The sequence below is a fragment of the Lonchura striata genome, chromosome 24 (assembly GCF_046129695.1).
Source record: "Lonchura striata isolate bLonStr1 chromosome 24, bLonStr1.mat, whole genome shotgun sequence".
Classification (NCBI taxonomy): Eukaryota; Metazoa; Chordata; class Aves; order Passeriformes; family Estrildidae; genus Lonchura; species Lonchura striata.
In genome coordinates this window covers 6963934-6991908 of record NC_134626.1, presented here as the reverse complement: position 1 = coordinate 6991908, position 27975 = coordinate 6963934, and the positions used below count along the sequence as shown (strand labels likewise).

General features: G+C 54.8%; 1 protein-coding gene across 1 annotated transcript in view; it reads right to left on the bottom strand.

The window, feature by feature from the left end:
- IGSF21 (immunoglobin superfamily member 21) overlaps positions 1 to 27435 on the bottom strand; it is a 54654-nt gene extending 27219 nt beyond the window's left edge. Inside the window, exons 1-2 of the mRNA XM_077788198.1 lie at positions 27313 to 27435; positions 1730 to 1842 (exon numbers count right to left, since the gene is read on the bottom strand). Coding sequence (XP_077644324.1) covers positions 1730 to 1842; positions 27313 to 27376 — 177 coding nt within the window. The 5' untranslated portion in view covers positions 27377 to 27435. The remainder of the gene's footprint in view (positions 1 to 1729; positions 1843 to 27312) is intronic.
- Positions 27436 to 27975: the final 540 nt, after the last annotated feature.

The following is a 27975-nucleotide window of genomic DNA, read 5'->3' as shown; positions in this document are numbered from 1 at the left end:
AATGAGGAGCTTCCCTCCTGTTCAATATCTCAAATTCCCAAACATTTTGGGAGCAGGGAAAGTTCTTTTTCCTAAAATCTCTCCATGAGGATCCCCAAACTTCTCCCCAAACCCCGGATATCCCAAATTTTCCCGATTCCTCCCTTTCCCCCATCGTTTTCCACCTGCCAGTCTCTTGGCAGAGCGGTGCCAACCTCAGCTCCGACCTCCAAATCCCAACCCAATCCCGAGTCATCCCTAAACCCACCTGGAAAAAAAAGGAAGTGGGGCTCCATGCGGAGCCCAGATCCAATGATGATCCCAAATCCTGATGATCCCAAATCCTGATGACCCCAAATCCTGATGATCCCAGATCCTGATGACCCCAAATCCTGATGACCCCAAATCCTGATGATCCCAGATCCTGATGACCCCAAATCCTGATGATCCCAGATCCTGATGACCCCAAATCCTGATGACCCCAAATCCTGATGATCCCAGATCCTGATGACCCCAGATCCTGATGATCCCAAATCCTGATGATCCCAAATCCTGATGATCCCAGATCCAATGATGACCCCAAATCCTGATGATCCCAAATACTGATGATCCCAAATCCTGATGATCCCAAATCCTGATGACCCCAGATCCTGATGTTCCCAAATCCTGATGATCCCACATCCAATGATGATCCCAAATCCTGACGACCCCAGATCCTGATGGCCCCAAATCCTGATGATCCCAAATCCTGATGATCCCAAATCCTAATGGCCCCAGATCCAATGATGACCCCAAATCCTGATGATCCCAAATACTGATGATCCCAAATCCTGATGACCCCAAAGCCTGATGACTTCAAATCCTGATGACCCCAAATCCTGATGATCCCAGATCCTGATGATCCCAAATCCTGATGACCCCACATCCTGATGATCCCAAATCCTGATGATCCCAAATCCTGATGACCCCACATCCTGATGATCCCAAATCCTGATGATCCCAAATCCTGATGATCCCAAATCCTGATGACCCCAAATCCAATGATGATCCCAGATCCAGTGATGACCCCAAATCCTGACGACACCAAATCCAATGATGATCCCAGATCCTGATGATCCCAAATCCTGATGACCCCAAATCCTGATGTTCCCAGATCCTGATGACCCCACATCCTGATGATCCCAAATCCTGATGTTCCCAAATCCTGATGTTCCCAAATCCAATGATGATCCCAGATCCTGATGATCCCAAATCCTGATGACCCCAAATCCTGATGACCCCAAATCCTGATGATCCCAAATCCTGATGACCCCAAATCCTGATGTTCCCAAATCCTGATGACCCCAGATCCAATGATGATCCCAGATCCAAGGATGACCCCACATCCTGATGATCCCAAATCCTGATGACCCCAAATCCAAGGATGACCCCACATCCTGATGATCCCAAATCCAATGATGATCCCAGATCCAAGGATGACCCCACATCCTGATGATCCCAAATCCAATGATGATCCCAGATCCAAGGATGACCCCACATCCTGATGATCCCAAATCCATCCCGCATCCCTCCCAGCCACATTTTCCCAGGCCAGCCCGGCTGCCTCCCTCCTCCTCCTCCTCCTGCCTGGAATTGATATTCCCATCAGCCGGAGTTCTCCTGGTTTTATTCCCTGCCTCATCCAACCCTGACCTTCTGTTCCCGAGGCCGGGCCGGCTCCGCATTCCCATTCCCGAGGCGTCGGACTCACCCGGTACCAGACGATCTCCCGCATTTTCCCGTCGGTTTTGAAGTTGCATTTCAGGGTCACGGCGTCTCCCACCACCACCGGAGGCAGGGGCTCGATGCTGACGGTCAGATAAGCTGGAAAAGTGGGAGGAAAAGGGCCGGGAAAGAGAGCTGAGCTCCAGGGAAGCCGGAATTGCTGTTTGCCAGGAATTGTATGGATTAACGGCACTGGTGGGTGCCAGGGATGGGTTTGGGCCGCCCCCAACGATCCCAAAAAAGTCAAAATGGAAGGAAATCCTGCCTGAATTTGGGAAAACCCCAGCGGCCACCATTCCCTCTGCAAATTCCCGTCCTTCCTACAGCTTTGCCCTGGGCTCCATCGCCTCTCCCCATTCCCTGCCCTGTGCTTCCACAAAACTTCCCAAATTCCTCATTCCCGATGGGAATTCCCCAGCAGCTTCCGCCGAGGATGCACAACTGGAATCCGGCGGTTTTCCAGCTCCTTCCCATCTCCCCACAGGCGGATTCTGGATCCATCCTCACTCCAGAGGGAAAATCGGAGCCCGGGCGGCTCCATCCATCCCTTTTCTCCCTCTTTCCCCTTGATTTGTTGGGAAATTGGGAGCAGGGAGCAGGTGGGGTTGCAGCAGGGACAGGAATTGCATTCCCGGTTTATTTTCCTGCCTCTCCTGCAGCTGTTGGGAATTGATGGATTGACAGCCCGGCAAATCCTCAGCATCGCGTTTAACACCAGGACATCCCAAAAAAAAAACCCCCTCACCCACTCCAAATTCCCTCTTTTTTAATCCCTCCTCGCGCCAGGTGGGAAAAGAGCCCAGCAAAAATCCGGGAAACAGGTGCAGGGCTGGAAACCAGCGATTCCTTTGTGGAAGATGGCCTGGGAGGGGAGAAGGTGAATTCCCGGGATTTTCTGTGCCTCCCAGGCGGTGATCCCGAGGCTCGGCATTCCTTGCAGAACAACGTGGAGGTGTTTGTGCCATAAATCCCAGGCACGACCTGCGGGAGAACACGCTCCGGGAACACGTGCCGGCTGCGGCAGCAGGGCAGCGTGGCCTGGAATACTGAACACCGGGAAAGAGCCAGAAAATCCCGTTTTGTGCTGCTTTTGGGGGGCTGCGGGAACAGCTCTGCGCAAGGAAACGCTGGGGGGGGGAAAGTGGGATTTTTGGAATGTTCGGCTGGGGGTTAAATCCCTTTTCAGCCCCAGATGATGCTTGGAATGAGGGAATTTTGATGCTGCATCCCGGAATCCTGGTTTCCCCGGCTGGGAGCGACCCACATCCTGGCCAACATTCCCTGCCCACCTGGGGCCGGCGTCTGTCCAGCCTCTCCCTGCCTGCCCAGGGTTTATTTTTGTTCCTAAAGCGGGGATTAAATCCCGGCGATTGCCAAGGCTGCACGAGGGCCCCTTGGATCCGGGGCTGTGCGGATGGAAAAGCAGGAACGGGAGGAGGAGGAGGGAGGGAGGAAGGGCAGCCGAGGTCTCTCCGGCTGCCCCGATTCCCCTCGCTCGGCTTTTGACATTTCCGAAGGCCGCGATGAGCAACAGGCACGGAGAAACGGCACGGGGGATGAGCAAATCCTTGGCAGCGCGGCAGGATCCGCCCCAAGGAATTCGGGATGGAGCCTCCGTGCGTGTGGAAGAGCTCTGCCTTTCCATGGAGCCCCCGGTGGGATCGCGGCTCCCGCCTTTCCATGGAGCCCCCGGTGGGATCGCGGCTCCCGCCTGCCCCCGGATCAGCCGGAGATTAAAGGGAGCCGGGGACGAACTGGCAAAGCTGGAGCAAAGATTGGATTTTCCCTCTTGTCCGTGGGATATGGAAATCCAGGAGTTCCCAGCTCGGCATTTCCGGATGTTTTCCATCCCTTTTCCCAAGCTATTCCCTTCCAGACCTGCACACTTCCATGGGAAAGGGATCCATCCCCATCCCAGTCCTGAGCAAAGATTGGATTTTCCCCCCCGTCTGTGGGATATGGGGATCCAGGAGCTCCCAGCTCGGCATTTCCGGATGTTTTCCATCCCTTTTTCCAAGCTATTCCCTTCCAGACCTGCACACTTCCATGGGAAAGGGATCCATCCGCATCCCAGTCCTGAGCAAAGATTGGATTTTCCCTCTTGTCCATGGGATATGGAGATCCAGGAGCTCCCAGCTCGGCATTTCCAGATGTTTTCCATCCCACTTCCCATTATATTCCCTTCCAGACCTGCACACTTCCATGGGAAAGGGATCCATCCCCATCCCAGTCCTGAGCAAAGATTGGATTTTCCCCATGGGAAATGGATCCATCCCCATCCCAGTCCTGAGCAAAGATTGGATTTTCCCTCTTGTCCGTGGGATATGGAGATCCAGGAGCTCCCAGCTCGGCATTTCCGGATTTTTCCATCCCTCTTCCCATTATATTCCCTTCCAGACCTGCACACTTCCATGGGAAAGGGATCCATCCCCATCCCAGTCCTGAGCAAAGATTGGATTTTCCCCATGGGAAATGGATCCATCCCCATCCCAGTCCAGAGCAAAGATTGGATTTTCCCTCTTGTCCGTGGGATATGGAAATCCAGGAGTTCCCAGCTCGGCATTTCCGGATGTTTTCCATCCCTTTTCCCAAGCTATTCCCTTCCAGACCTGCACACTTCCATGGGAAAGGGATCCATCCCAGTCCTGAGCAAAGATTGGATTTTCCCCCCCGTCTGTGGGATATGGGGATCCAGGAGCTCCCAGCTCGGCATTTCCAGATGTTTTCCATCCCTTTTTCCAAGCTATTCCCTTCCAGACCTGCACACTTCCATGGGAAAGGGATCCATCCCCATCCCAGTCCTGAGCAAAGATTGGATTTTCCCTCTTGTCCATGGGATATGGAGATCCAGGAGCTCCCAGCTCGGCATTTCCGGATTTTTCCATCCCTCTTCCCATTATATTCCCTTCCAGACCTGCACACTTCCATGGGAAAGGGATCCATCCCCATCCCAGTCCTGAGCAAAGATTGGATTTTCCCTCTTGTCCATGGGATATGGAGATCCAGGAGCTCCCAGCTCGGCATTTCCGGATTTTTCCATCCCTCTTCCCATTATATTCCCTTCCAGACCTGCACACTTCCATGGGAAAGGGATCCATCCCCATCCCAGTCCTGAGCAAAGATTGGATTTTCCCCATGGGAAATGGATCCATCCCCATCCCAGTCCTGAGCAAAGATTGGATTTTCCCCATGGGAAATGGATCCATCCCCATCCCAGTCCTGAGCAAAGATTGGATTTTCCCTCTTGTCCGTGGGATATGGAAATCCAGGAGTTCCCAGCTCGGCATTTCCGGATGTTTTCCATCCCTTTTCCCAAGCTATTCCCTTCCAGACCTGCACACTTCCATGGGAAAGGGATCCATCCCAGTCCTGAGCAAAGATTGGATTTTCCCCCCCGTCTGTGGGATATGGGGATCCAGGAGCTCCCAGCTCGGCATTTCCAGATGTTTTCCATCCCTTTTTCCAAGCTATTCCCTTCCAGACCTGCACACTTCCATGGGAAAGGGATCCATCCCCATCCCAGTCCTGAGCAAAGATTGGATTTTCCCTCTTGTCCATGGGATATGGAGATCCAGGAGCTCCCAGCTCGGCATTTCCGGATTTTTCCATCCCTCTTCCCATTATATTCCCTTCCAGACCTGCACACTTCCATGGGAAAGGGATCCATCCCCATCCCAGTCCTGAGCAAAGATTGGATTTTCCCTCTTGTCCATGGGATATGGAGATCCAGGAGCTCCCAGCTCGGCATTTCCGGATTTTTCCATCCCTCTTCCCATTATATTCCCTTCCAGACCTGCACACTTCCATGGGAAAGGGATCCATCCCCATCCCAGTCCTGAGCAAAGATTGGATTTTCCCCATGGGAAATGGATCCATCCCCATCCCAGTCCTGAGCAAAGATTGGATTTTCCCCATGGGAAATGGATCCATCCCCATCCCAGTCCTGAGCAAAGATTGGATTTTCCCCCCCGTCTGTGGGATATGGGGATCCAGGAGCTCCCAGCTCGGCATTTCCGGATGTTTTCCATCCCTCTTCCCAAGCTATTCCCTTCCAGACCTGCACACTTCCATGGGAAAGGGATCCATCCCAGTCCTGAGCAAAGATTGGATTTTCCCTCTTGTCCATGGGATATGGAGATCCAGGAGCTCCCAGCTCGGCATTTCCAGATGTTTTCCATCCCTCTTCCCATTATATTCCCTTCCAGACCTGCACACTTCCATGGGAAAGGGATCCATCCCCATCCCAGTCCTGAGCAAAGATTGGATTTTCCCCATGGGAAATGGATCCATCCCCATCCCAGTCCTGAGCAAAGATTGGATTTTCCCCCTCGTCTGTGGGATATGGAGATCCGGGAGCTCCCAGCTCGGCATTTCGACATGTTTTCCATCCCTCTTCCCAACCTATTTCCTTCCAGACCTGCACACTTCCATGGAAAAGGGATCCATCCCCATCCCAGTCCTGAGCAAAGATTGGATTTTCCCCATGGGAAATGGATCCATCCCCATCCCAGTCCAGAGCAAAGATTGGATTTTCCCTCTTGTCCGTGGGATATGGAAATCCAGGAGTTCCCAGCTCGGCATTTCCACATGTTTTCCATCCCTCTTCCCAAGCTATCCCCTTCCAGACCTGCACACTTCCATGGGAAAGGGATCCATCCCCATCCCAGCCCACCCACAGTGGGAATTGGATTTTCCCTCCTGTCCATGGGATCCAGGAGCTCCCAGCTCCGCATTTATGGATGTTTTCCATCCGTTTTCCCATGATATTCCCTTCCAGACCCACGTGCTGCCATGGGAAGAGAAACCATCCCCATCCCAGTCCAGAGCAAATATTGGATTTTCCCTCCTGCCCATGGGATCCAGGAGTTCCCAGCTCGGCATTTCCGGATGTTTTCCATCCCTCTTCCCACGATATTCCCTTCCAAACCCATGCACTTCCATGGGAAATGGATCCATCCCCACCCCAGCGCAGCCAAGGCTTTTGGTGGTGTTTGGACCATTCCCTGATTTTTGGTGGATTTTTAAAGTCAGACAGAACCACGTTTGGGATGTCCCCAGCCACTCCCATGCAGCAAATCCACGCACCCAAGCATTTTTCCAAGGAAATCCCCCTCCAAACCCATCCCTGACCTGCATCTCCTGGGTGGCCAAAAAAAAGAGAAAACAAAATGGGAATTTTTGCCCTCTCGGCTCTCTCCATGTGCTGGAAAACCACTCGGAGCTGGCACTGGGAGCAGCTTCCACCCCTATTCCTGGGAATATCTGGGCTTTAAATCCAGACATTTCATCCCTAAAAACACCAGGGTGGGACCACAGGATGCGCCCGAGCTTTTCCTGCATGGAAAAGATGAAGCTTTGGAGATCCAGGATTTATTGCTCCGGTGCCGTGGGATCAGGATCCCACCAAGAGCTGAATCCAGAGCCCCAGCTGGGCCTGGAAAGGGTGGGAAGGGGAAAATTCCAACGCTCCAAGAGCATCCCTGCCCAAATCCAGAGCAAAACCAGCCCAGAAGTTGTGGAAAAGAAGGAGAGAAGAGGGAGAGGGGAACAGATGCCGAGTCCCCACAGGAGCCGGCCGAGGATGCGTGGAGGGGAGGGGGAAAAACGGGAAAACAAAGGAAAATAAAGCAGGAATCCAGATGGAGCCGTCCAGACCCCGCTGCTCGGCCGTGGCTGATGTGCGAATCCCATCCCTCATCCTCCCCTTCCCTTCGCCTCCCGACAGGGAACGACTGCCGGGAGTCAGCGCTGCTCCCAAGCCTCCCTCGGCTCCCTCTGTTTTTTGGGATTTACTGAGGAGAACAAAGCGGCGGTGACGGGAGCGGCCGGGTGGGAAGAGCTGTTCCAAAAGGAAGAGCCCGTCCCAAATTTCCGTCATCCCTCGCGTTATCGGCATCCCTTTATCAGCGTCCCCTTCTCAGCCTCGCTCCGCTTCCCCTTTGCTCTTTTCAATCCGAGATTTTCCAGAGAATGCCGGGCCGGGCCTCCCCTGGATCGGATTCAGCCCTCTGGAAATTCATCCCTCTGATTAGATGGCAGCCCTGGGGAGGAGAGGATATTTTTGCTGGCAATCGCTGGGAATTCTGGCACTGTCCAGTTTAAGAGGGATTTAAAAAAAAAGGGAAAAGGGAAGGCGGGGGGAGGAGAGGGGGAAGGGAGGGATAAAGGAAATGTCCTTTGAAATCGGGAGTGACGCGTTCAGAAAGGAGAACATCGGAACAAGCTCGGTGCTTCCAATTACAAAAGAGCTCCCAGGGACGAGGCAGGAATTGCTCCAGCCCTGGAAGTGCGGGATGCTGGATAAAAACCCCATTTCCGGCCCTTGCCAGCGTTCCGTGGGGATTTCTGCCCACAGACACAGATGGACACTCCACGGGCATGGCCAGGGATGAAGCACAAGCAGCTGGAATCCCTCCGAGGTTCCTGGCGGGGGTGGAGGGAGCGGATGGAATGGGTGGGAATGTCCCAAGGAAAGACCTTGGAGCGATGGAGCCTTCCAAGGAATCCCAGCGCCACAGGGAGCCCCTTCCACATCTTCCCCGAGTGCCCGATTCCTTCCATCCCACATGGGCATCCAAGATTTATTTATGGAGATCGCCCAGTGCTCCCATTCCCGGATTTCTCAGCTCCCAGTGCTTCCCAAAAATCCGGCCTAAAACCAAGGGAATTCTGGAACTGGATTGGAAGGGACCTTAAAGCTCATCCCGGTCCATGGGCAGGGACCCCTCCCACTATCCCAGGTTGCTCCAAGTCCCGTCCAAGCTTGGACAAATCCCGGGATGGGGCAGCCCCAGCTGAGGATGGATTTTCCCCCTTTCTGTGTCCATCCTTTGAGGAGCAGTCCTTGGAAGCAGCAGCGGATCTGAGCGGAGTGGGAGCTCGGGATGGAGCCAGAGGGGCGATTCTTGGGATCCAGAGGCTCCATCCCCCTCTGGAACGCCCCCGGCATCCTCCAGGAGCCGGTGACAACACAAACACCTCATCATTTTAATTACCCAGTGATTAACGGGGCTTATCCATAATTCCCTCCCATTCCTCCACCTCCCTTTTCCAAGTCGGGGCCGGGATGGGATGGGAAAACCAGGAGGGAACAGGAAAACAGACCCCAGCACCCCCTGAACCAGCGGATATCCCGCAATTCCCGGGATTGAAGGAGAGCAGGAGACATTTTGCCCCTTTCAGTGGGATCTAAAAGGAAGCAAACCCCCCCTGGATAAATCTGGGAGTGCTCCTGCAAATCCCCAACCTCGGAATGTCCGCGGCCACGGCGGATGCGGGGACGGAACCCCCGGATCCGCAAGAACCGAACGCGCCCCGGCTGGCGGTGCTTCGCAACATCTTGTCCATGAAAAATTCAGTAGCTCCAGTTGTTTCTGGGAACGCAGCAAATTCCTTCCCGCTCCCTTCCCGGCTCCGGCCATGCCTTATTTATGACATTCCAGGACAATTTGCAGTCGGAATATGATGCTGCCTCTCATTGTTAACCCGGGAGGGCTCCAAGGGCAAAGAATTCCCAGCTGGCCCCATCCGGAGAGGTGGAATTTTGCTGAATCCGGACCTTTTCCACCTGGAAAGATGCGCCGGGGTTTTATTTCTCATTTAAACGGGAATAAGCGTCTGGCACAGGTTTAACGCCAGCCAGGGAATGGGACGTGGCAGTCGGAATCGGTGCCGCGCTTCCAAGGAAAATGGGCCTTTGGGAAGTGGGAAAAATGGACTGGGGGAGCCTCGTGCTGAGTTTTCCTTGGATATTCAGCTTTGCTTCCCAAAAATCCACCAGCTCAGTGCCAGCGGGGTTAAAGCTCCCCAAGCCTTCCGCGCCTTCCCAAAAGTCATCCTGGCTTTTGGAAAACGGGCGTATTCCCTAAAATAAACCCGGGAAAGTTGGCGTCACCCCCAGGCGAGGAGGAGCCCGGCTGGCAGGGAGCGAATGGCATTAATCCCGGGAAAATGGGATATTAACAGGCCGTGCAGACAATTAAGAGCCGGTAATTAAAATTCCTCTTCCCTCACAAACATCTCATTAGGCGCCGCTTCCCTCCCTCATTTCCATAAGTGGGAGGGAACGATTCCGCAGCTGGATCCGGAATTATTCCTTAGGCGGGGCTGCTGGACCAAATCAGCTCCTAAATTTATTTAGGGATCGGGAGAAAAAGCATGGAATGAGCCGGGGGATGTCCAGCCCGTGCTTTGGGCCCATTTTTCTCCAGTTAATGGGATGCAGAACCTGGCGGATCCCATGGATGTGTCCCGAGCCTCTTTGTGAAGGGAGTCGATGGTTTGGATCAATCCTTTGGATCGATCCATGGATTGAGCGCGGCCCCTTCGGCCTCTCAGCCCCTTTCAAATGAAGATGAAGTGCGGGAATCGCTTCAAGCTGGGTCCCGAGGGCTGTTCCCTGTCCCATTCCGTGGGCAGACCTTGTCGGAATAACGGAATGATGGAATTTTATGGATCAGTTCGGCCCGGAGAAGCCGAGGCTGCTCCATCCCTGGAAGTGTTCGAGGTCTGGTTGGGCTTGGATCATCCTGGGATAGGGAAATCCTGTCCTTGCCCTGGGATCCCTGGGATGGGATTTAAGGTCCCTCCAATCCACCCCATTCCATGATTATCCATATTCATAAAATATGGATGAAGCCAACCCCCAAACCCAGCTTCTCCTCTGGAGATGGAATTTTTAACCACTGTCCAGCTTCCCTTTTTTCCTTAAATCCCAGATTCCTCCTAAGCAAAATATCCCAAAGAAAAGATATCCCAAAATAGCCCAGCCCAAAGAAAAAGGATGAATTCCCGATTTGCTCTGCGCCATGATTCCCAGTATCCTCGTGTCCATGGGAAGCATCTCCAACACCACCTGAGGGCTTCCCAAGGATTGATGCTGATGGATCTTCTGGAAAAATCCATTTTGGGGATGGTTTTCTCCTTGAGATGAGCTCCGGTGTCACTTTTGTGTTCTGGAGGGGTGGGATTGGCTCCGAAATTCCAGCGGCTCCAGAGGCAGCATAAAAATGAGGAGTGAGATCCAAATGGATCCTGCTGGGCTGGAAACATTCCAAACATTCCGGCTCCATGGGATTTTCATCCCCATCGGCACAACCTCAGCACAATAACGGATTTCAGATGGAAAGGGAGAGTTTGGGCACTTTGGGAGTGGAAAGGCCACGGGAAATTTGGGATTTGGGAGCCTCCCAGTGCTGCCGTGTCCCATCTCTCCAATTCCAATCTCTGTCCTCTTCCCACCTCCTCCTTCCCAGATTTCCACCTTTCCCTGTCCAGTTTCCTTCCCACAATGACTCAAGTCCAGCTCTCTCCATTGCCCAATAAATCCCAGGAAAGCTCCAGCGTTTTCCACCTTTGCCGCACGCCTCCTAACAAACAAATCCGGGTGGGATTGACCCGTCGGAATCAGCTCCGTGGCTTGGGCACGGGCTGGAATAAATCCTCAAACGTCTTCATCCGGCTTTTCCCAAGCTCCTCGGAGCTGTTCCGGCTCATTGGAGCACGGGATGAGGGAGCCCATTCCCGCCTTGGCTTCGGCTCGCGGCGTCGATTTTGTGCTTGTTCGACATCCCCGGCACAAATCCACAGGGAATGCGGCGTTCCAGGAAAAAGATGGATGTGTGGAGGGAAAACCGTGACGGCTTTGGCTGGAGGAAGACCAGGCCCTGCTACAAACCCCTGGAATGGCTTTGGAATCATCGTTTGGATGTTCAGGGGATTCCCTCATCCCAAAAATCCGGGGGTTTCCCAGATGCTCAGAGATGTAATTCCATGGTGGATCTAAGGGCTGCATCTCGCCCATCCCAGGGGATAAACCCAGTGGCTACAAAACCAGGGATGCTGGAAAAGTGAGGATTTCAGGATGAAGGCAGGAAAAGCAGGGATGGAGGGAAGCGACATCCACCAGAAAATCAGGGTCAGCTGGATTTGGGAAGTATGTCCTCGGGATAGATGGAACAAAACCAGGGATGCTGGAAAAGTGAGGATTTGGGGGTGAACACGAGAAAACCAGGATTGGAGGGAATAAACACCCATCGGAAAACCAGGATCAGTCAGATTTGGGAAGTATTTCCCTGGGATGGATGGGAATTATCGTCTGTTTGGGACAGAATTCCAACACCCCCAAAACTGAACCCCTATCCGGAAGAGAATCCCTCTCCACGAAACACACGAAGAAGGATCCAAGACCCTTCCAAGGCTTGGGAAACCCCTCCCAATCCCAAAACTCCTTAAATCAACCCCGTCAAGGCGCAGGCGGCGCAGAAAAGATGGATTTTCCCGGCCCACGCCGCTTATCAGCGGGAATGCGGCGTCTGCATTGATATTCCCGGTGATTTATGGGATTTTATCCCCCTGCCCGCACAGCCTGGGAACGCAGGGCCGTAAATCACACATGGAATATTTATCTCCGGATGGGAAGGATGTTTAGGAGCATTTACCGAAGCACTGGGAAGTTTTATTTATAACTTTCCCCCCCCTTTCCACTTCCAACGTTTCCATAAAATCCCTCGGCCTCCCGGCGGTGCTGGACGGGGGAATATTTTATCTCCACGTCTTCATCCCACTGATATTCCCATAAAATAAAATGTTGGACATCCCTCTGGAGCTGCTCAAAGCAGCGGGTTGGGATGGGTTGAGGGGATTTTGGGATGAGCACGAGATGAGTGGCTGGCTTTGGATTTTGGGAAGAGCTTGGAAGGGGTTGTGGGGGTTGGAATTTCAGGAAGAGCTCAGGATGGGTCATTGGGTTGGGATTTTGGGAAGAGCCTGTGATGGGTCAATGGTTTGGGATTTTGGGAAGAGCCTGTGATGGGTCAATGGTTTGGGATTTTGGGAAGAGCCTGTGATGGGTCACTGGTTTGGGATTTTAGGAAGAGCCTGTGATGGGTCATTGGGTCGGAATTTTGGGAAGAGCCTGTGATGGGTCATTGGGTCAGGATTTTGGGAAGAGCCTGTGATGGGTCAATGGTTTGGGATTTTGGGAAGAGCCTGTGATGGGTCATTGGGTCGGAATTTTGGGAAGAGCCTGTGATGGGTCAATGGTTTGGGATTTTGGGAGGAGCCTGTGATGGGTCAATGGTTTGGGATTTTGGGAAGAGCCTGTGATGGGTCATTGGGTCAGGATTTTGGGAAGAGCCTGTGATGGGTCAGTGGTTTGGGATTTTAGGAAGAGCTCCTGGTGGGTTGCTGGATCAGGATTTTGGCACGAGCCGGATGTTTGCCATCATTCCGCTGTCGTTTCTCCTGCTCCTTTAGCCCCATTTCCTCATCATCTAAAGATTTTTCCAGATTTTTCATTTTGTTTGGATCATTTTGGGCGCTTTCGGAATCCAAAATGATGCCTCATCTCGGGAAAGGTGGGAAGGTGAATCCAGCAGTGCCAGATTCCCTCAAAAACCTGGCATCGTCCCTAATTCGGAGCGATGGCTCCGCCGGCACCTCGCGGCCCCTTCCCAGATGTTGGAACAGCTGCGGGAGCCAAAACGGAGCCAAAAATTCTGCAGGGCCAGGCTGGGTCTGAGACGCCTCGTTTGATAAATGGAGATCACGGCCCTCATTTGCATCTATGCAAATATGCAAATCAGGGCTGATTCCTGGCTGCCAATCAACCCCCCAAGCTCATTAAGGCAGAATCCTCCGAATCGGTCATTTCCCGATTTATTCCCATTCCAGAGGGTGAAACCAACAGGTGGGAGGTGCCGCCTCTCATCCCAAATTTTCTCTTTTCCCTATAAACAAACCCCGTTCCTGCAGGATTTCCTGCTCGCCCGTGGGTTTCCTCCACATCAGCTGGACTTTCCTCAGAGTTTTCCACTGGAAGCAGGAATTCCCTCCTGCTGAGAAATCTCAGGAGAGAGTTCCTCCCTCCTTTCTCCAGCAGATCCCAAGGAAACCCGAGAACTGTAAAAAAATCCCAATTTCTCCTTCTTTTCCACCATTTTTTCCAGCTCCCCCCAGCTGCCCTATGGATCACTCTCCAACCCATTTCCATGGATTTTTTTGTCTTTCCCCAGCAAATCCCCAACTCCCCAGACGGGGAATTTTCCTACAATCCCAATTTTGCCAAGCAGGAGAGACCACCGACCACCAAATCCAATGGAATGCCTTTGGAATGGTTTAACATTCCCTAAAATCCTTCCAGCAGAGCATGGTTCCTCCTCAGCACCTGGATTAACCTGGATTAATGCTCCAAGCCGGAATGTCCAGGTGTCCCAGGGCTAAAAATTCCCCCGCTTTGCTTTTCCCTGGTTTTTAATCAAGCAGCTCCACGGAAAAAACAGCGGGATCTGATCTCCGTGTGCAGATGCGGAATTAATCCCGAATTAAGTGTGGCAGGAGAAGGAGAGGCCGTATCCTAATCCCGCACTGAAAAAGATTGGAAACAGGATTTCTCCCCACACCAGCAAATTCCCAGCCCTCCTTTTCCAGCGGCTCTGCATCCCAACAAGGAAGAGATTCCCTCCAGCTGGATGGTCCTGGATTTTCCCAGGAAGTTGCACCCTCTGAATGCCACCCCTGGGCATCAGGATTATGGAAAACCTCACCTGGAATAAAGGATTTTATCCCCAGATGGTGTTGCCAGACAAAATCCATCCCAGGAATGGAATTCCAGAGTGAAAAATGGAATTCTCGTACCTGGTGCTCCTTTTTAGAACCCCAAACGGGAGCTGAGGGATTGGAAAATTGGGAAAAAAATCCCAAACCCCTGGCAGAGCTCAGTCGGTGGTTTTGGGGGAGTTTGCCAACAGCAGATGAGGATTTTCCCGCTGTTCCAGCTCTGTCGGGATGGGGATTACGGCACCAGCTGCCAATTTTGGGAAGCCACGGCTCAGGGTGTTAATCCCGGCTGGAGTTAATCCCAGTGGGAATAATTAACAGAGCGGGAAGGAGGCAGGAGCTGCTCCCTGTCCCTGGAAGTGCTCAAGTCTGGGTTGGAACGACAACCTATGGAAAATGGCCCTGTCCATCCCAAGCCAAAGCATTCCATGGTTCCAGACCTTCCCATGCCTCAGTTTCCCCAGCTGGGAAGGGGAAAGCAAGATCCTTTCCAGCTCATCCAAGATCCAGGAAAATCCTATCCCGGAGTAACAGCAAGGTGTTATCAGAGATCCCAAAAAAATCCTATCCCGGAGTAACAGCAAGGTGTTACCAGAGATCCCAAAAAAATCCCATCCTGGAATAACAGCAAGGGATTTTTAGAGATCCAAAAAAATCCCATCCTGGAATAACAGCGAGGGATTTTTAGAGATCCCAAAAAATCCCATCCTGGAATAATGGGATGGGAATAATGGGAATATTCCCATTCTGGAATAACAGCAGGGATTTATTAGAGATCCCAAAAAATCCTGAAGTAACAGCAAGGGGTTTTTGGAGACCCCAGAAAATCCTGGAATAACAGCAAGGGGATAATTGGAGATCCCAAAAAATCCTGGAATAACAGCCAAGGGATATTGGAGATCCCAAAAAATCCCATCCTGGAAGAACATCAGGGGGTTATCAGAGGTGCTCCTGCTCCCAAAAATAACCTCAAAAAGGAATTTTCCGACCCAAACCACCCCAAAACTCCTCTTTTTCTAGCTTTAGCGGGAGACCCACAGGCTTGGGATGGGACAAAGAGGGAAAATCATTAATTCCATTCAGGAAAGCCGAAGGGTTTTGGCTTGGAAGACCCCACTGGGTTTCCCATCGATTCCAAGCAGGTTTTCCCAAGCCCCGGTGGCCCTGGAGCAGGGGTGACCCTGACCCGGGTGATGAATTCCCTGATTTATTTCTCCACTTGGAGGAAATCCAATTATCCCAGACTTTTGATTGGTGACAAATGAGGAGCCATCGATCCCCGCTCCCTCCCGCTGTTGGCTCCGGGCGATCTCCGCTCCTTCCATCGATTCCTGCACGGAGGAACTGGGAAGGGATCATCAGTACTGATTTTTTGGGATTTTTCCTCCTGAACTCCTTCTCCAGAGGCACGACCTCAGGCACGGGAAGAGAGAGAACCAACACAGCCCATGCAGGAATCCTGGGAGCTCCAAAATCCACTTTGTTTTTGGAATTCCGGGTGTGATGTGCGTCTTTTTCCCAAAAAAAAATACCTGGGGGATGCCTGGGGCACCTGGATCAGCCCCAAAAGGTCCCAGCTCTGCTGGAAAACCCTCGGTATTCCCGAGGGAATGTTCTGGAGGGGTTTGGGAAGGGAAGGGAAGGGAAGGGAAGGGAAGGGAAGGGAAGGGAAGGGAAGGGAAGGGAAGGGAAGGGAAGGGAAGGGAAGGGAAGGGAAATCCAGACCCTCCATGGCAACAGCCAAAACTCCCACCAGGATTCCCAATGCCAGGATTCGGTCCTAGATTGGAGACACTTCCCAAACTCTCCCTCATCCACCAGGACAGCCGTGATCCCATCCCTTGGGAATGACATGAACTCATCCCTTGGGAATGCCTGATCCCATTCCTTGGGAATGCCGTGATCCCATTCCTTGGGAATGCTTGATCCCATTCCTTGGGAATGCCTGATCCCATCCCTTGGGAATGCCGTGATCCCATTCCTTGGGAATGCTTGATCCCATTCCTTGGGAATACTGTGATCCCATCCCTTGGGAATGACATTAACTCATCCCTTGGGAATGCCTGATCCCATCCCTTGGGAATGCTGTGATCCCATTCCTAGGGAATGCCATGAACTCATCCCTTGGGAAAGCCGTGATCCCATTCCTTGGGAATGCCTGATCCCATCCCTTGGGAATGACATTAACTCATCCCTTGGGAATGCCTGATCCCATCCCTTGGGAATGCCGTGATCCCATCCCTTGGGAACGCTGTGTTCCCATCCCTCGGGATCTCCCTGGCCCAACCCCATCCTGCTCCACCTTTCCCGTCCTGTCCAGCCCCATTCCCTGGGCAAAGCAGGATTGTGATCACCGCTCCCTCTCCTCCGGATTCACACTCGGTGATTGATAATCCCTCTGCACTCCGGGTAATTCCTCATCCCTAATGGGATTAACGGATATCTCCCTCTTCCAGCCCGATTCCAGGTGCTGATTCCCGACACTTCCCCACTCCCACGGAGACGATGTGCGAGGCTCCTCCCTTAATCCCAATCCATCCCCGCTCCGCTGGGAAATCACCGCTAATTAACACCTTCCCTCTCCCAGCACTTCCAGAGCTGTCCCATTATCCATGTTTGGCTTTTCCCGCTGATCCCAAAGGCTGACGGAGCAAAATCCCGGCCCTGATGCCTCCTGTAGCTCTTCTCCTGGAATGTTGTTGTTTTTTGGGATCTTTTCCCTCAGATCTGACATTCCGGGGGTTCTCCCACCCCTGAGATGGAGCAAAGCCGGAAAATCAGGAGGAGATTTTTCCATGGCTCCACATGGTGTCCATGACTCTGTGTTCCCAAATCCATCCCTATTCCCGCATCCATCCTTATTCCTGATGCAAAACTCCCATCCCAATGCCCTCCAGGACACAGAGGATCCTCAGACAAACCACGCATTCCCATTTTTCCTTCCTAAATTTCCCTCCCCTTCCCAGCTTGACCTCCCAGCCAAGCCAAGGAGTGGGACTGGGAATAACAGCGGCAGCCAGACCTTGGAAAAGAGGGAAAAGCACCCGGCAGAGCCTCAGCTCCTCTGGATGTGCCGGGAGGCGGAGGCTCCGCGTTAATAAAACATAACCAAGCGTGGGATCATCCAATATTCCTTTAATTCAGTGCTCTCGGGAGGCGGGAAGAGAGGCCGGGAATGCGGGAGGTTTTCCTGCTCAGCAGGGCGGAGAGGAGTGCCCGGGATGTTAAACATCGGGAAAAGTCCTCCCTTCCCATTCCCATTCCTTTCTCCAGGCTGGAAGTGCTCTCCCTTCTCATTCCCATTCTCATTTTCCAAGCTGGAAATGCTCTCCATTCCCATTCCCATTCCCAACCTATTTTTCAGGCTGGAAGTGCTCCCTATTTCCCATTCCCATTCTCGTTCTCCAGGCTGGAAGTGCTCCCCATTCCCATTCCCATTCCCATTCCCATTCCCATTCCCATTCCCATTCCCATTCCCATTCCCATTTCCTCCCTCCCCCCGAGCTAAAATCATTCCAATCAAATCCTTTCAGCCCAAAAACTCTGGGAATTTTTTCTCCCGCTTTTTTTTCCTCGTGGCAGGAAGCATGAAGCAGATCCGGAGTGTGATCCGTGCAAACCAAAGTGGCGGGAGCATCCCAACAATCCCATTGGCCAAAGCCTCTCTCTCCCTCCATGGAATCTCCCAGATTTTCCTGCCCTAAATAAAAACAGCCCCACAAATTCCAAGGAATGGGAAGGTTTAATCTGGGAAGCGCTTCCCAGAGCTCCTCTCGCCTCCCACTGCCCACACCACAGCAGAAATTCGGGAGGAATCCAAACAATCTCCACTCTTCACAAAGCGCTTCCCTACGGAAAAAAAAAGCTGGAATAACGCAGGGAGACGCAAACAGAACTTCAAAAGAGTCACCAGGAGCTGGCGTTCATGGAAAACATCTCATTGTCCAATTCCAAAGGGAAGGACTCTGCGTGGAGCCGGAGCACTGGAGGAGTTTCCATGCAGGATGGGATCTCTGGGATCCTCGTTCCTGGGAATTGCCTCCTTTGGATCTTTTCTGCAATGGGATCTGCCCATTGCCCGGTGCTTTTCCAGCAGCAGATCCAGCCTCGTATCCCACATGGAAAATCCTGTTCCCCAGCGATCCAGCGTTTCTGTCCCCCATGGAAATTCACAATCGCCAATGGATCCAGCCTGATATCCTGCATGGAATATCCCACCCAGTGGATCTGTTTTTATCCATCCATCCATCCATGCCTTCATCCATCATCTATCCATCCATCATCCATCCATCCATCCATGCCTTCATCCATTATCCATCCATCATCCATCCATTATCCATCCATCATCCATCCATCATCCATCCATCCGTCCATCCATCCATCATCCATCCATCCATCATCCATCCATCCATCCATCATCCATCCATGCCTTCATCCATCCATCCATCATCCATCCATCTCCATCCATCATCCATCCATCCATCATCCATCCATCATCCATCCATCCATGCCTTCATCCATCCACCCATCCATCATCCATCCATCCATCATCCATCCATCTATCCATCCATCCATCTCCATCCATGCCTTCATCCATTATCCATCCATCATCCATCCATCCATCATCCATCCATCCATCCATCATCCATCCATGCCTTCATCCATCCATCCATCATCCATCCATCTCCATCCATCATCCATCCATCCATCATCCATCCATCATCCATCCATCCATGCCTTCATCCATCCACCCATCCATCATCCATCCATCCATCATCCATCCATCTATCCATCCATCCATCTCCATCCATGCCTTCATCCATTATCCATCCATCATCCATCCATCCATCCATCCATCCATCATCCATCCATCATCCATCCATCCATCCATCATCCATCCATCCATCCATCCATCATCCATCCATCCATCCATCATCCATCCATCCATCCATCATCCATCCATCATCCATCCATCCATCCATCCATCATCCATCCATCCATCATCCATCCATCATCCATCCATCCATCCATTCCCCATGGAAAATCCCGCTCCCCAGCAGCTCCCTGGGAATATTTTGGCCTCGTTGGCCTTTCCCAGCCCCCCCAAACCCTCCCACCCCTCTCCGAGTCACGGGGTTCTCCCGCAATCCAACATTCCCTGGTTTATTTTTAGGAGGAAAGCCAGGAAAGCAGCCATATTCCACCCCCGGTTCTTGGGATGCTCCCGGAGCTGCGGAGGGTGGAATGGCAGAGCCCAGGCACGTGGATCCCGTGTTCCCACGTGGGTCCCGTGTTCCCACGTGGATCCCGTGTTCCCACGTGGATCCCGTGCTCCCACACTTTTGTGCAGCTCCATCCACAGGGAATGGGGGTGGCTGGGCTTTAAAAAAGGAGGAGGATTCTCCATGGAGCAGTGGGAGGATCTCAAATCCTGGTCCAGGAATCCAGGCTTGGAATCTTCCAAAGCCTTGGAAGCAGAGCTTTGGAATGTTCTCTCCAGAGGGGCAAAGCTGGCTGGGAATTTCCATCCCATCAAAATCCCTTTCCAGGCAATTCCCACCCAATCCATGGGGTTTTCCCAAAGAGCCACAGAGAACTCAGGGTGATGAAGGGGAACATCTCCATGAGAGGCTCACAGGGGGCTCATCCTCATCCCCTTTATCCCAAAATTGGGATGATCCCAAGGATTTTGCTGGAATTTGCTGAGCTGGATTCTCTGTGCCCCTCTCCTGCCATCCAAATCCTGCTTGAAGAGCCAGAGATTCCCAAATCCATGCCAGGACATCCCATGGGGACAATCCCTGGCCAAAAATGTCCCTTCTGTCACTTCCCTCTTTTCCAGGTCCCAGCTCCAGGAGCGATTCCCACCTTGGGACCAGCCTGGCACGAGCAGCATCCAAAGCAACATTCTACCCATAAATCCAGGTTTATCCATGGAATTCATCCCAAAAAAAAGCATTTCCATGGACAGGAGACCACGAGGAAGCAGATCCCTCATCACCCTACGTCCCATCCATCCCTCTGATCCCAAATTCCCCTCATGGACCCTCTCCCTGGATCCAGCCCTTCCCGGGGGCTGCAGATCCTTGGAAAAGGAACGAAGAGGTGGAAAAGCAGGAGGTGCATCCCAAAGGAAGATTCCCAGCTCCTGTTTTCCTTGGCCTGGCTGGATGGGAAGTGGCTCCAGGATTCATCCTCGAGCACAGGGAGAATCGCCTCTGCCTGGACAATATTGACCAAAGAATTATAAGAATGGAAAATTATTCCGGAAGTTTGGGCAGGAGACAAAAGAATTCCCTGCCTTCCCCTGCTCCAGCTGGGATTTTCCAGATGGAGAAGCGCTCCCGGCACCGGAGGAGCCAAAATGTGAGACCTGGAGATCTGGGAAGGGCCTGGCAGAGCCACATTTCCACCTCCATTCCCTCCTTCGGGAATTGTGGGGTTTCCTGGCATTTCTCCAACCTCCTTGGAGCTGGGAGTGGGAACGAGGCACCTTCCCTGATCCAAAGGCTTTGGAGAGCCCACAACCCCAAATTCTGTCAAACCAACAATTGCAAAGCGGGAACACCACCGCGGGTTGTTATCCCTGCCTTTGGAATCCGCCCGCCCTTGGCGTTCCCGCCGGATCCGGGCCCCAGCGCACTGAAAACAAGCCCGTGACTGACTGACGGGTTATTTTGGGGAAAAAAAGAGGGGAAAAGTGGGAAGCAGAGAATGGAACGGGAGCGCCGGCCACGAGCTCGGAGCGAGCCCGGCAAGGCAAACGGAAGGGCACGGCGAGCAGCTGGATGGGGAAGGATTCCAGCCCCTCCCGCCGGGATCCGCCAGCCGGGAATTCGCTCGGCTGGAGCTGCCTCCCAAAATTAAGGATTTGGGAGCCCCTTCCCTCATTTCGCCTCGCTGTGGGGTCTGAGCGCAGAGCTGGACGCGGTGTGGCTGAAGTTGAGGAGTCGTCTTGGAAAACTGGGAAAATCCCAAAATATCCGATCACTGGGAGTTGCGAGGGGGTGATGCTGCTTCATCCGCCCCCACACATTCCAGGTGGGAATTTGTGCCCATTCCCAGCCACCCAGGGTGAGCTCCCAGCTCCATTCCCAGCTCCCTGTGGAGCTTTTCCATCAGCAAGAGCTGCTGGAGCCTCGGGAAGATCCCGGGCTCTGCCTCAGCCGGATTCCCACTAAAACCCCACCTTTATCCCAAGAGATTTTCCTCAGCAGATCTCGGAGCACGAGAGCTCATCAAGCATTCCCACGCCAAGGAATTCCCGGCAGGAAAGAGCATTTTTATGGGAAAAAACCATCACAGGAAACATCTCCATGGGAAGGGGCGGCTGTTGGGATCATCTGGATGTTCCAGGACCATCCATGGATTTGGGATGCAAGGTCTGGAAGCCTGGAAGTGTTTGGAGGCACCTGAGGAGCCTCCAGGCTTCCAGACCTGGAAAAGTCCCAGAGCTGCCCACGGGAATCTCCTGAAGTTTCACAAGAGCAGGAGCAGGGATGGATCCCAGGATGGATCCAGGCTGGGATGAAGACCAGGAGCAGCTCTGGGAGAAGGACCTGGAATGGGGAAATCCCAGGATGGCTCCAGGCTGGGAGAAGGACCTGGAGCAGGACAATCCCCAGGATGGATCCGGGCTGGGATGAGGACCAGGAGCTGCTCTGGGAGAAGGACCTGGAGTGGGGAAATCCCAGGATGGCTCCAGGCTGGGAGAAGGACCTGGAGCGGGACAATCCCCGGGATGGATCCAGGCTGGGATGAGGACCTGGAGCGGGACAATCCCCAGGATGGATCCGGGCTGGGATGAGCACATGGAGCAGCCCTGGGAGAAGGACCTGGAGCGGGACAATCCCCAGGATGGATCCAGGCTGGGATGAGCACATGGAGCAGCCCTGGGAGAAGGACCTGGAGCGGGACAATCCCCAGGATGGATCCAGGCTGGGATGAGGACCTGGAGCGGGACAATCCAGGGGATGGATCCAGGCTGGGATGAGCACATGGAGCAGCCCTGGGAGAAGGACCTGGAGCAGGACAACCCCCAGGATGGATCCGGGCTGGGAGAAGGACCTGGAGCGGGACAATCCCCAGGATGGATCCAGGCTGGGATGAGGACCTGGAGCGGGACAATCCAGGGGATGGATCCAGGCTGGGATGAGCACATGGAGCAGCCCTGGGAGAAGGACCTGGAGGTGCTGGTGGGGGAGAGCTGGACATGGAAACCTCCCAAGTCTAGGGCTGATCCCAGAGCAGGAAAATGGGGAATTCTGCCCTCTGGAGATGCGGCAGCGAGTCCAGAGAAAGCTCCAGGGTGATCCAGGCAAAGACTGGGAGAGTTGGGAATGTCCAGCCTGGAGAAAAGAGAAGCTTTGGGTTGACCCAATTTTGGCCTTCCAGGACCTGAAGGAGGCAAGAGAAAAGATGGAAAAAATCTCCTCAGGAGGGCCTGGAGCGACAGGACACAGGGAACGGCTCTGCAATTCCAGAGGGGAGATGGAAGTGAGCTATTGGGAAGGAATTCCTGCCTGGGAGGGAGGGGAGGCCCCGGCACAGCTTTCCCAGAGGAGCTGGGAATGTCCAAGGCCAGGCTGGAGGGGGCTTGGAGCCACCTGGGATGGAGGGATCTGTCCCTGCCCCTGGAATTCCCTCCCAAAGCACCCCGGGATTCCGAGGCTGAGCCCGTGGACGGAGCTGGGAATATCTGACAGCCTGCTCAGGGCAGCTCCTGGATCAGAATTCCTTATCCCAGGCCAAAAGGCACCGACATTCCCAAACCAAACCCTACAACATTCCCGGGATTCCGTTTTGGGGGACGCCAATAATCCCAAGGGAATTTTGGGGTCCCCCAAACCGAGCTTGGGAGACTTTGGAAATGCTCCGGGAGCAGCCACAGGAGCTTTTCCAGGCAGCAATAAAGCTGGGAATATCTCCCCATCCCGAAGATCATCCTGATTATCCTGGAGAGGCACAAGGAGAGGGAAGATCCTCGCCGGAGCCGAGGATTTTTCCAAAGCTCTTGGTTGGAAGTGGCGGCTCTGAAACTGCAGCTGCTGGGGGGAGGGAAATTGGGCTAATTGGGAAAGGGCAATTAGCGCAGCGAGGGGGATTTTCCAAAGGGGCTGCGCGGCCTGGATTTACCTGGAGAGGCTCTGTGGGAACGCGGGATTCGTGGGAATGGGAGGGAAAACTTCCAGAAAAGAGCCGAACGCGGGATTTGATGGGGAAAGCGTGAAGAGGAAAGGACGGCCGGAATGTGGGGCGGATTTTTGGCACCTGCAGGTGAATTAAAGCAGGATCTCATCCCTGCTGCTCCTCTTCCCTCATTCCCTCAGGACGCAATTCCCACCAAATTCTTCCTTCCATTAAAAAGAAACACGAGCAGGTGTCTCCCACCACCCTGGGAAAAGCCCCCGCTGGGTTTTCCCTCCAAAAACGAGGGAAAATCGCCTTTTCCAGGCTGGAGAAGGGTCCACCCGGGGGGCTCCCTGTCAGCTGGGAAAAGCTCCGCCAGAAAAACCTCGTGGGGAATGCAGAGAAGAGAGAATTCCAGGTAAAACCCCAACTCCAGGAGGCTTTTCCCAAGCGGCGTTTTTCAGGAATATCCCCAAGGACAGCTCCCTGCAAAGCCCAGGAGCTTCAAACACTCGACTTTTCCTTTTTTTTTTTTTTTTTTTTTTTTTTCCCCGGCTGGGGTTGGGAAGCAGAAGCCGAAGCAAATCCCAGCGGGATAAAGCCGCTGGAAATCTCCAGGATCGCGACACTTTCATCCCTCCCGCGGCGCTGGACGAGCCTTTTATGGGGCAGCATTTCAGGCTGGGGCTCAACGAGCCAGCCCCGATCCCAGAATCCACGGATCAGGGGAAAAAGGATTTTTTTTCCCGCTTTTCCAGTCCCTTTTCCAGGCGCTCCTCTCCTTTTCCATGGTCCGGCGCTGCCTCCTCCGCGTGGCCTCGTTTTTCCCTCCTGACGGCTCCTTAACCCACTTAGCCCCGGCCCCGGCGGCTTTTTTTGGCAAAAGGCAGAGGTTGAGCCGGGGACAAAGGGGGAAAAAAAAGCTGGAATACCGGGGTGGTGCTCCTGGAGGGCTGGGAAACACCTCGGGAATGATCCCGGCTCTGCTCGGGGTCACAAAAGGGCTTTTCCTGAGCGGGGGAGGGATGCAGAGCAGGGCTGGAAACCCCCAGCCCGAAAAGCTTCCCACGGATGATTTGTGGGGTGGGAAGTGATTCCAGAGGATTCCTGGGAGGGTCCTCCGGGATGTGGGTGAGGGGGGCAATAAAAGCAAGGCAAAATTCCCCCAAAAAACACGCGGCAGATGTAGGGATGAACAGCGGGATGTGCCCGCCTGGATCTTCCCGGGGTCTGGATCCCTTGGATTCCTCTCCAGCCGGGATGGGGAGGGCACGGCGTTGGCTCCAGCCAAGGATGCCGTCAGCCAGGAAAAAGCCATCTGCCCTCGGAAATTCGGGAATGGAGAGCGCTCTGCGCCCCGAAATTCGGGAACAACGCTCCGCTCCCCTCCCCCGCGCCGAAATTCGGGAGGAGCTCAGCCCCCCCTGCCCCGAGCAAAGGGAGGCGCCCCAAAACCGCGATTCGGCCGGGATTTGTGGCTGGCTGATGGAAAAACAGAGCTCGGGCTGGGTTTTTTGGGACAGCCGAGGCGGGGGGAGCTCAGGATTCCGGGGTGCTTTGGGGTGGGGACCCCGAAATGACCGCAGGAGCAGCTTCCATAGGGAAGGAGATGCCAAACACGGCGGATCCTCGGGATGCAGCCAAGTCCCGGTGGGGTTTAGGAGCCCAAATCCAGCTCGCGGATGCCCAAACCCAAACAATTCCCCACGCCAGATCCATCACTTCCTGACCCCCAACCCCTGCGGGCTCCCCGAGCTCCTCCAGCCCCTTCACAAACCAACTTTGATCCCATTTTTCTCCCTCCCCACCCAAAAAAAAAATAAAAAACCCTCACGACCAGAGATTCCCCCGCAGCCGCTCTCAGGAAAATCAACAGCACGAGAGCAGCCGCCCGATCTGCGGCGAGAAAAAGCAGGAGAGAGGCAGGAAAAATGATCCCTGCGCCAGTGACAGACAGCTGGAGCGCCGGGAAAGCCGGGGGGATGCGTTGTTCCTTGGAAATTGTCTATCCATGACCTTAAAACGGCGGCGGAGGAGAGCGGGGAGGGGAGGGGAGGGAGCCGGGGCTGCCTTTGGCACCAGTTCCCCCCTTTTTTTCCCCAGCAGGTTTGATTCCCGCTGCTGGGATCGCGGGATGCTCGGGATGCTCGGGATGAAGGGGGCTCGGAGCAGCAGCCGCAGCCCGGCAGGACCGAACCCCGCCGCGGAGGGAAAAGAGGGGTTGTGGAATTTTTTTTTTTTCCCGAGCCCAAATCCCGGGGTTTGGGATGCTGCGCCGTGCCCGGGGGATGGAGCGGGAGCAGGCGGGGAAGAATCGGCTCCTTTGTGTGGAGCTGGCCCCGCAGAGCCGCGGCTCCCCCGCCCCGCGCCCTGCAGCGCCCGCCGGCGCTTCCCGGAGAGCACAAAGTCCATTAAAAATCCAAAAAAAACCCAAAAAACAGGGAGATGCTGAGCAAGCTGCCCTCCTGCCTCCATCTCCCGGCGCTGGAAGAGCTCCCGTTCCCGGGGGCTCGGCAAGGAGCGGCCACCTGAGACCTCCCCCCGACCCCCGAGCGGGAATTGGGGGGAAAAAGGAGGAAATTGGGCTCAAATGGACGCGGAATGAAATCGCACCGGTGGCCCTGAGGGGTGCGAGGAAGGGAAAGTTTCCCTCCCCGGGCGGTTTTCCCTCCCCGGAGCCCCGGGTCTGGGGCTGGCGGTTTTGGGGAGCTGCAATCCCCCAGCACAGCGGGAATTTGGGGGATGCTGCTCCTTTCGTGGGATCTGGGCATCCCAAAGGGGCAGAAGGGGCTGTGAGCCCCCCAAAAACCGCGCTCGTGGGGGTCCCCAAAGCACAGCCCCCCCACCCCCGTGGCTGGAGCAGGGCTGGGATGCGCAGCCGGAGCTCGGGAGCGGCGGGGAAAGGGGACACGGGGGTGGCCCCGTGGATGAGACCCCCCCGCACCCCATTAACGGCACCCCAGGGACCGCCCCACCCCAGTGCCCAGTTACCACTAAAATCCCCCTTTTTTGGGGGTGCCCCACTAAAATCCCCCTTTTTTGGGGTGTCCCATTAAAATCCTCCTCTTCTGGAGGTGTCCCATTAAAATCCCCCTTTTTTTGGGGGTGCCCCATTAAAATCCCCCTTTTTTGGGGGTGCCCCATTAACGGCTCCCATACCCAGTTCCCGGTTATGGGGTGCCCCATTAACAGATCCCACACCAGTTCCTGTTTATGGGGTGCCCCATTAACAGATCCCACACCAGTTCCCGGTTATGGGGTGCCCCATTAACAGATCCCACACCAGTTCCTGTTTATGGGGTGCCCCATTAACAGATCCCATACCAGTACCGGGTTATGGGGTGCCCCAATAACTGATCCCACAGCAGATCCCGGTTATGGGGTGCTCCATTAACAGATCCCACACCAGATCCCGGTTATGGGGTGCCCCAATAACAGATCCCACACCAGTTCCCGGTTATGGGGTGCCCCAATAACTGATCCCACACCAGTTCCCGGTTATGGGGTGCCCCATTAACTGATCCCACAGCAGATCCCGGTTATGGGGTGCCCCATTAACTGATCCCACAGCAGATCCCGGTTATGGGGTGCCCCATTAACTGATCCCACAGCAGTTCCCGGTTATGGGGTGCCCCATTAACAGATCCCACAGCAGTTCCCGGTTATGGGGTGCCCCACTAACACCTCCAGACCTCGTCCCCCAATGCCCCGCTCCAAATCCGTTCTCCTCTCCATGGGTGCCCTCCCCCCCCACCCCAGCACCCCAAACCCCAGGGCGGGGGCGCCGAGCCCCGAGCCCACCCCGTGACCGGAGGGATGCGGGGGTCACCCCATCCCTCCCGCCGCCCCGGGGGTCCCCGTCCCCTCGGGGGTGGCACTCACCCAGCGCCGGGTGCCGCAGGTGCCAGAGCAGGAGCCACAGGGGCAGGGGGCTCATGGCTCGCATGGTGCCCGCGGGGGCGGCTCAGCGGGGCCCCCGCGCCGGGCGGCGGGCGGGCATCGCGCCGGGCACCGGCGGGGCTCGGCCCGGCCCGCTCCGGTCCGGGAGGGGAGGGGGCTCGGCCCGGTCCGGACCGGGAGGGGAGAGGGCTCGGCCCGGCTCGGGGGTCCGGTCGGCCAGGGGGTTCGGGGGGTCCGGGAGGGGATGGGAGAGGTCTCGGACCGGTCCGGGAGGGTCCCGCAGGGGAGGGAGCTCGGCCCGGTCCGGTCGGGGAGGGGGTTCGGGGGGTCCGGGAGGGGCTCAGCCCGGTTCGGGGGGTCCGGGAGGGGGCTCAGCCCGGTTCGGGGGTCCGGGAAGGGATGGGAGAGGTCTCGGACCGGTCCGGGAGGGGAGGGAGCTCGGCCCGGTCCGGTCGGGGAGGGGGTTCGGGGGGTCCGGGAGGGGCTCGGCCCGGTTCGGGGGGTCCGGGAGGGGGCTCAGCCCGGTTCGGGGGTCCGGGAAGGGATGGGAGAGGTCTCGGACCGGTCCGGGAGGGGAGGGAGCTCGGCCCGGTCCGGTCGGGGAGGGGGTTCAGGGGGTCCGGGAGGGGAGGGGGTCGGCCCGGT